Consider the following 9,376-nt stretch of genomic DNA (forward strand, 5'->3'; position numbering starts at 1 on the left):
CTGCAATTTTCTCCTATAAATACAATGCACCAGTGCCTCTGCCCTACAGAGGGGTCACTCTCCCATTTCAGCTGATGTCAGAGGTCTTGTTGGGAACAAAGTAAGTTCAGGGCTCAGAAGACCACATGGACTACAAGACCCACTGTACCATCGTGTTCTGAATTTACACATGAATCCACTCAAGCTCTGAGCTGGAGTTCAAGTGATCTCCATAGAGCTGTGTCTCAAGAGACCAAACTGAAAGTCAAAGAAGTGATGCTGTCCTGCACTGACAGGTAACAGTCACTGCTGGCTACGAAGATCTCTGTATACAAAACACCCTCATTCCTGAGCTTTTCAGGTTATATTTATGGTAAATTTAAAAATCTGAAATGAGAGCCGGGCGGTGGTGGCGCACGCCTTTAATCCCAGCACTCGGGAGGCAGAGCCAGGTGGATCTCTGTGAGTTCGAGGCCAGCCTGGGCTACCAAGTGAGTTCCAGGAAAGGCGCAAAGCTACACAGAGAAACCCTGTCTCGAAAAAACCAAAAAAAAAAAAAAAAAAAAATCTGAAATGAATGAGTGAACATGAAAAAAAAATTTCCTAATATTTTTTAAAAGTTTTGTCACAATATAGATTAGTTAAGAGAGACAAATCACTATCCACCAAGGGGGATGCCATCTTCTGATTATTTCAACAGCAAGACCTTTCAATATAACATAGTACATTCAAATAAATATGTATTACAAGCTACAATGCACATATTTAATGGCTAGTAGAAGCTAGGACTAGCAGAGTCACCAACAGTGATTATATTCACCTAGTGAATGATTGGAGCACATTTTTAGGAACTTGGGTGTTTGAAGACCTTTTCTCAAATTACTATGAGCTCAATTTTCAACATTGGTCTCACAATTAACAATTTCAATTCACTTAAATAATCCTCCTGATGTAGTTCAAGAGAAGAACACTCACTTAGAGTTTCTGATGGTTCACCCAGTACTCAGCCAACTAGTTCCTTTACGCAGAGTTCTCAATAAATCTCCTGCCCCCTTTATGTTCTGCTTGTTCTCCAGTTCCATGACTTAAATGTTACACAGGTGGAAGCTGCTGTGAATGTGTGGATGACAAAATAAATTTAACCTGTTTTAATATGTTGGCTAGTTAGAATTGCTACCTTTTAAAATATTAAACAACTGCATATGATAAGTTAAACTTTTTTCTAAAAATATTTTGTTTTGAGAGAGTTCCACTTATTCCAGGTTGGCCTTGGATTCCTGATCTTCCTGCTTCCACCTCCCAAGGGCTGAGATCCAAGAATATGCCCCTATACCCAGCTAAAGATTTAGTTATATTTGCCAGCAGTCTGAATACAGTTAATTCTCTTTTGAAATCTGTCCTGGAGATAAAGTAGTTATGAATAAATATGTAATCCATAATGTATTTATAGCCAGATATTCAATATATTAATAATAGAAAAACAATTGTAATATTAATATTTATTTTAAAATCTATTATACTAGTGTTCTCATACTAAAAAATAAAGTCTAGCCAAAAGTAGAAAGCACAAAAAATTTTCATCAATTCAAATTATGTGAAGCTCAGGAGCTTCAAAACTTACCTATGACACAAATCAAAATAACATTTGCCTGTACAAGCTGAGAGTGGTTAAAATACAGGAATTGATTTTCTTGGGTGACATTCCCAATGAATCTTGTTTGAAATGTGGCTTACATGACTGTATTCCATAGATAGTTGTCAAAATTCATTGAGCTAAACACATGAAAATCCACTTTATGCAAATTTTTCTCAATTACAAATGAAGCACTTGCAGGACATACAAATTGGCAGCTTATTGTCTTGTTGGTCTCAGCTCTGACGCCATCATGGGATTTGGAGCCTCGTGATGTGGGGACTAGAGCTGCAAAGGCACAGTTTTGCCAAGTAACTCCAGGTTTGGCTCTGCTACAGCAAGAAGGAAGGGAGGAGAGAGAATAAGGCTGAAGGGAGATTATGCCTTGCCTTTTCCTATTTATCTCTTGTTAGCTATCATTCTGGGTGTAGCTCTTTGGGATGTTATTCCAGTCATATTTTTTCCCCACCTGGAAGCAATTTTGACCCACAGCATCAGCTTAGTCTAAATTCATTCTGTAGATTTTATCAGTACTACAGACAAAAGGGCAGTTCACATCACAGGGTCCAGCATCTGAACACCGTGGAAGACTGAGATTCCTTTCTGAAACTGTGCACATGCACTTACACCATGCATCTGCTCTTTCTCAAACTTCACAGGCTGGTGGAAGATGGAGGACTTTTCTGGGATGTTGGAATGAAAAATCTTTGACACTAACCACTTCAGACAAAAAGACAATCAACACTTTTCACACCTGAAGCTTTCAGAAAGTTGGCTGACCTCTCATGAAGTTCACCTCTATTTCTTTACTCCTACTGGCAAATGACTGGCAGATTTCTCTTTAGGGAAACAGACCAGTTGAAGAGAAATGGACGTAGCTATGACAACTTGTGGTTGCAGCCCAAACAGATGGGCTTTTATTCAATTATTCTTCCATGAGACTCATTAATAAGTAAGCTTTTAAAAAATTCATGCTGGCCTTAAAATTTGCATTTTAGAATCATATTTTAACACAAATAGAGAAATAAGGATCATCACATAATTTTGGGAATCCCAAGCAAGAAAGGGGAAGGAGAAAGAGGAGAAGGAAAGAAGGAAAGAAACAGCATGATACAAACTGAAAATTTTACTAATAAAATAGATAAAATAAAAGAAATAGAAGAAAACTTACAAAGGAAGGTAAATGTATAATTACTACTCACATATGGCACAGAACAGCACTGAAGAAGATAACGAAGGAGGGTGTGTGTGTGTGTGTGTGTGTGTGTGTGTGTATGCAAACACATATTACAAAAGGAAAAGTCAGAGACTCAGAGAATGAATTAGAGCTCCTAGAAAGTGAAAAAAAAATAACATCACAGGCTGATGGCAAGATGGTTCCAAGCAGAGGTACTTGCTTCCAAGCCTAAAGGCCTGAGTTCAATTTCTTAGACTTGCATTGTGGAAGGACTCCTACAAGTTGTCCTCTGATGTTTCACAGTGGTACTCTGTCATACGTGCATACACACACACAAAGCTAAATAAATAAATGCAATAAAAATTCATCAAAAGTAGGAGTAGAAATGAAAATTTACAGGGCTGGAGAGATGACTCAGTGGTTAAGAGCACTTGGTGCTCTTTCAGAAGACCTGGGTTTCATTCCCAGCATCCATATATGTTGTGGAATATTTGTTTAAAATATATTATATTTGTTTATGCCATGGAATATTTGCTTAATGATGCAAAGATGTGTTACATTTTATTATGTTGCATTTGTTTAACTCTGTAAAACTGTGTTACTTTGTCTAAAACACCTGATTGGTCTAATAAAGAGCTGAATGGCCAATAGCTAGGCAATAGAGAGGAATAGGTGGCAATGGCAGGCAAAGAGAATAAACAGGAGGAGAAATCTAGGCTTGGGAGAAGAGCAAGGAGCAAGAAAAGGAGAAGGAGAGGAGGGCACCAGGGGCCAGTCATCCAGTCACACAGCCAGCCTCAGAGTAAGAACAAAAGTAAAATGTACAGAAGAAAGCTAAAAAGCCCAGTGGTAAGATATATTAAAGAGAAATGGGATAATTTAAGTTAGATAGGCTGGCTAAAAGCAAGCCAAGCCAAGGCTGGGCATTCATAGGTAAGAATAAGTCTGTGTGTATTTATTTGGGAGCTAGGTGGTGGACCCCAAAGAGTTAAAAACAAACAAGCAAACTATACATATGTTTGCTCATAACCACCAAAACTCCAGTTTCAAGAAAATCCATTACCCTTTTCTGACCTCCTCCAGTACCTCATGCAATCGATACACAGATGATCCTGCAGGCAAAACACCTATAAACATAAAAAATAATAAATCCCTTTAAAGTTGAAAATTTCCTTAACATAAAGAAAAGGAAGAAGGAAATATACAGAAAAAGATATGAAAACTAAAGATTATAAATAGTATTCCCACCTTCAAAGGAAAGTCGTAAAGAGAAAATAGAAGTAAAAATAAAAACTCAAAAATAATAAGGTCTTCCTTATGTTGTCAAATATAGTTTATCTATCTACCAGAATTGATCAGTTGTTAAATCATTCCTTCTGGTTTAAATGCATTTATGTTTGTGCAGTAATAATTCCTGGTTTATTTTGCTTTAATTAATTTTTGAAAGAATATATGTCAACTTACATGTCATACTTAAATTCAATTAAACACTCAGCAATGAACAAAAATCTACACATAAAATAAAAATAACTTTGTATGTCAGTTTCATGTTTCCAAATTCTAAACTCAAAATTAAGAACTCAAGTGCTTATATTAAGTTATACAATTAAAGATAAATTTATTTAGTTGTATAATCATTATGCTATCATTACTTCAACCTAATCAGGATTGTAATACAATAGGGGCTAAAATTGAAATTGCAGCCAGAGACCTCGTATGTGTCTGTACTGTATTTTATAAAGTTACTTTCAAAATGAGTGGATGCAGCTATGCCTACATGTACCAGGAAAGAATCTAAGAGTTCTCCAAGTTAATTTCCTTGAAAAACACAATAATAGGCTAAGTTGAAGGTCACATATATTATTAAACTCGACAGACATCCAGTCAAGAAGTTAAAACTGGGGTTAAAGAAACGGCTCAAGGGTTAAGAGCACTTCCTGCATTTACAGAAAACCTGGGTTCATTTCTCAGCATCCAAGTAGTAACTTCAGTTCCAGGGGATCCACCATCCTCTTCTGGCCTCCCAAACATACACTATGCTACCCAAACATACATGCAATCACACATACACATAAAATAAAAATAAATCTTAAAAAGAAAGTACTCAAAACTATGATGATTATAAAAATTCAAATAGTAACGGCTTTAGAGAAAGACCTGCTGCCACACACTGTAAAGGAGACAAAATATCTTTTAGTAAACTTGAACATTATATTAGACCTATATTACACCACCCCACCCCACCCCACCCCACACACACCTCGTGGTTTCAGTTACCAATAGTGCTAACCCAAAATATCAAATGCTAAATTCTATAAAGAATCCATGCTTCCAATTGGGTACGAAGCTGAGAAGCACCACGAAATCCTTTGCTATCCTGCTCCGTCGTGCCTGAAACATTAATCACTCCTTAACTAAATGCATTCATGCTGTATCGGCTCCCTGTGCATCAGTTAGTCGGTAGCCATTTCAGTTATTAGATGAACGGAGGGCGCTATAATAGTGCTTATGCTCAAGTGACACTTCTCTGGTAGCCTAGCAATGGTTGCCATGCCTACATCATTCACCTCATTTCATCTTATCGCTTACGCAGTTGTGTCACACCACACCATCACAAGGGGGAAAATACTACAATAAGGCACGGAGAAGAAGCCGGGTGTGGCGGCACCTCCTGTAATCCGAACCCTCCGGAGGCTGATACAGGGGGATTGTCAGTTCCTGGCCAGTGCTGGCTGCACAGAAAGTTCCAGGACAGCCTGAGCTGCAGAGAGACTTTGTCTCAATAAGCCGGAGACTTCCGGCTTCCTCCCTCCGGCAAGATGGCGACGTCTGAGGAGGAGCTGCAGCAGCAGAGGCTCCCGGACCTGCTGGAAACCAGCAGACAACTTCTGGAGGAGGTGGAAGCCTCGACCCAACCCATGGGCTCCAAGCTAATCCAGGATAAGGTGAGGAGGGCCTTGAAACTCCTGGAGACGGCCTCAGACATGTTATTACAGCTCGAGCTGTTCAGCCGGAACGAAGATTGGGAGGAGATTGCTTCTGCTGACCTCAAGTACCTGATGCTCCCGGCCCTGAAGGGTGCGCTCATGCTGAAGCTGGTGGGCACCAGCCATCGCCTCAACCACCTGCGGGAGGCTCGAGACCACTTCATGAACTTCCTAACCCAGAGCCACAGCTACCATGTGGCCGATTTTCAGCTCCCCTGGGCCCAGAGCAGCTCACCACCGGAAGGCAGCCCCGCCACTTCAGCCATCCTGGAGCCTAACCTCGTTGCCATGGCATCCCAGAGGCAGGCGAAAATCCAGAGGTACAAGCAAAATAAGGAGGTGGAGCAGAGAGTGTCCGCTCTGAAATCAGCAGTGGAGAGCGGTCAGGCTGATGACGAGTGTGTGCGGGAGTATTACCTCCTTCAGCTTCGCAGGTGGATTAACATCAGCTTGGATGAGATCGAGAGTATCGACCAGGAGATAGAGATCCTGAGGGAAAGAGACTTTTCGGGTGAGCCATCAGCTTCTCCCTTGCCTCCTCAGGAGAGGCCTCCAATGAAACCCTTCGTCCTCACTCGGAGCGTTGCCCAAGCACAAGTCTTTGGAGCTGGGTACCCAAGTCTGGCGACTATGACGGTGAACGACTGGTATGAACAGCACCAGAAATGTGAGGGTTTACCATCAGGTCAGGAAGTCGAAAAGCAAGCACCACCACCTGAGTCCCACAGAGAGTCTCAGCAGGAAGAAGAGCTGGAGCTGGAGCAAAAGGAAGACGAGGAAGATGAGGATGCCCTTCACAGGATGCAGCAGTGGGATGAATGGAAGGACACCCATCCTAGGGGCTATGGCAACCGGCAGAACATGGGCTAACCTCCCCTCAGTGTGAAAGGACACCAGGATAACCCTGTTCCCTTCCTTAGGCCCCTGCTCCAGATGTGTGCAACAAAGGCAAAGATACTGATCTTGCTTCGCATTCAATAAAGTACCACTATCAAGTTTTATTTACACCCTAGTTAATGTCCGGGGCTCTCATTTGAGCTTTATTCTCACCATGGTGTATTGCAGTTTCTTAAGTGGATAGGAAGAGTGCTGAGAAATGGCTGTGTAATGACCAACTGTATGATTTATCTTTAAAAAATAAAATCCCCTCTTTTGGAAAAAAATATATATATCCAGAGAGAACATTCACGTAAGTTTCATTGCAGTATTTTTTTTTTAATTATTGTTAATATCTGGGTCTGACATAAACCACTATAGATACGCGTATTTGGGGAGATATATATAAGATTGGATCATACCTTAGTGTGGCTGTTTAGAACAACAAACTGAGAAACCCACAGGAAGGTATTACAAATGACCTGATGAATATGGGGAGTCTCCAAACACTCAGCTGGGTTTGTTTTGGTTCTGAGAGGATGTAAGTTGTACGAACTTACAGAACAGCCGCCTTCATTAGTTATGTACTATCTAGAATCTTCTCAACAAAAAGTTTATATGAAGATGGTTTCTTCATTATTTGCTGAGACTTGAATATGGCTTTATTTTTTTTAATCTTACATTAGAAACAGCTTCCTTAAAGAAGAGTGGAAACAACATTTATCAAATATAAAAATGTGGATATTTGACTCAGCATTTTCACATTCATATATGTAGAAAGCTGATTTGCACAAAGGTAGAACACAGCAAAGTGGTGATGAGTTCCTTGTAAAATCTAAAAGCTAGAAACTATGTTTTCATTTAAAGAGACCTGGGTGAACGATCTTTTTTGTAGTCATACAATAGATTGTCAGTTACCTGTGAGAATAAAATGATTTGGATTTTGTACGAGGTAGCTTAGGAATATTTACCAATACATATTAGTACATAAGAAAAATGAGATGAGGAACTACCTAAGAATAGAATCATCTTAATTGTGCAAAGGAAGATAACCATGAGCAGTATGGTATACTATATAGGCATCTTCTGTTACTCTTCACTCTGAATCATCAATCATACACATGTTTATTGTGAGTTAAAATAGTCATTAAGTTTATTGATTATGGTTACTAATCACTTATGGAAAATGATTAGCCACTGGGTCCTCTAGAAAGCAAAAACAAAACAAAATAACAAACATGAAAACATGATTTGAAATGTCTGCCAATGTTTGTGGTGTAAAGATTCCCAGAATGTTGATATCATCTTAACAAATTGTCACTGAACTCAGAGGCAGAAAAACATATCCATAATTCAGTTTTTCAAGCCAGGATGAGCCAGTGGCAGCACACTCCTAGGGCTAAGTAAACCTCTGGGGCTTGTGTTACTGAGGTGTGTGAATCTTTGCTCTCAAATCTCTTTTACATCACTTCGAGTCTCTAATATTAAGAACACAGGAGCTGCTGAGCAATGTAGAAATCCTGTGCAGTTTAATTTCCCTATGAAGTTTGGTGAGCAGAGCTGCTAAGTTTAGCTTTCACACTAAACAAAGATCAGGCAATTTACATGATTTTCCTTTGCCCCTGTTGGGCTCTTAGATGTGTTTGCATGTAGAATAAAGAAAATATTAGGTATAGCAAGAATGAGCTATCAAACTGATATTTCCTGACCTTTTGAAATGGAAAACACATCTTAAATTAACAACATGCATGGGATAAATGCAATGAGTTGTGCCCTTTGACTTCGAACTATTTGCTTTCTAGATGTGTGTGTGTGACCATCCACTTCCTGACAGAAGCTCTAATACTAGGACTTTGAAAATCCCCACAGTAAATGCCTGGCTAAATAACAAGGGAGGAGAAATGATCTTTCCCCCTAAGTGATTGCTGATCCAAACAGCGGTTTCTTCATTTACTCAATGCGGTGTCATCTGCCTACTATCACATCTGGGCAAAGGTCATGCAGAGTGGTGTTTATCTATGTCTATGTTTATTCACAGCTGGAAGTAACCAGAAGGTGTAGTTGTAATGGGGAAAAAAAGAGAATTCAGAAAAAAAAAAGTAAAGAAGATGAGTATGAATTTCTGTTAACAGGATATAAATCTTACCCATCATGATGAGTCTAAGAAAAGACCAAAACAAGTGAACTTTTTGAAACTAGACTATTTTCATGAAATTAATGTGTCCTAGAAAATGTCATTCAAAAATAAGATTAGAGGAGAAAATAATTACAAATGTAAGCAAAAGTACAGCATATGAACTTAAGACATATTAACCATGTTGCAGGGCAACATTGAAATATTTACAGCATTTCTAAAAGACATTGGTGAATTTTTAAATGTAGGTATTCGTATTTTAATTATGAAACCAGATATGTGAATCTTGAGAAACATTTTCCCTACACAGTTAATAAAGTAATATCTACAATACCAATTTTTAAAATTAACATATCAGATGAAATTTTAATATAGTTAATATTAACCATCATAATTTCTATATGTTTGCCAATTTCTATATTCTATATGTTATTTTAAAGGAAATAAACATTTCAATAACATTTAAATCAAACAACACATTATACCAATGTCAATAAGTATTAATTCCCTATCAAATATCAAAGGGACTGAAGAATCTTTTGTCTTTCTTTTTTTATGAAGCACTGTATACTTTGTGAAAAACACTGACA

The 9,376-nt window shown here is 38.7% G+C and overlaps 1 protein-coding gene across 1 annotated transcript; it reads left to right on the forward strand.

Annotated features, from left to right (window-relative positions):
* The first annotated feature begins 5,217 nt into the window (after positions 1-5,217).
* Positions 5,218-6,969, forward strand: LOC114695060 (immunoglobulin-binding protein 1b-like). The gene has a single exon (XM_028872255.2). It carries the CDS (start codon positions 5,609-5,611, stop codon positions 6,644-6,646), a length of 1,038 nt encoding a protein of 345 aa, XP_028728088.1. The 5' UTR covers positions 5,218-5,608; the 3' UTR covers positions 6,647-6,969.
* Positions 6,970-9,376: the final 2,407 nt, after the last annotated feature.

This window comes from Peromyscus leucopus, chromosome 3 (assembly GCF_004664715.2).
Source record: "Peromyscus leucopus breed LL Stock chromosome 3, UCI_PerLeu_2.1, whole genome shotgun sequence".
NCBI lineage: Eukaryota > Metazoa > Chordata > Mammalia > Rodentia > Cricetidae > Peromyscus > Peromyscus leucopus.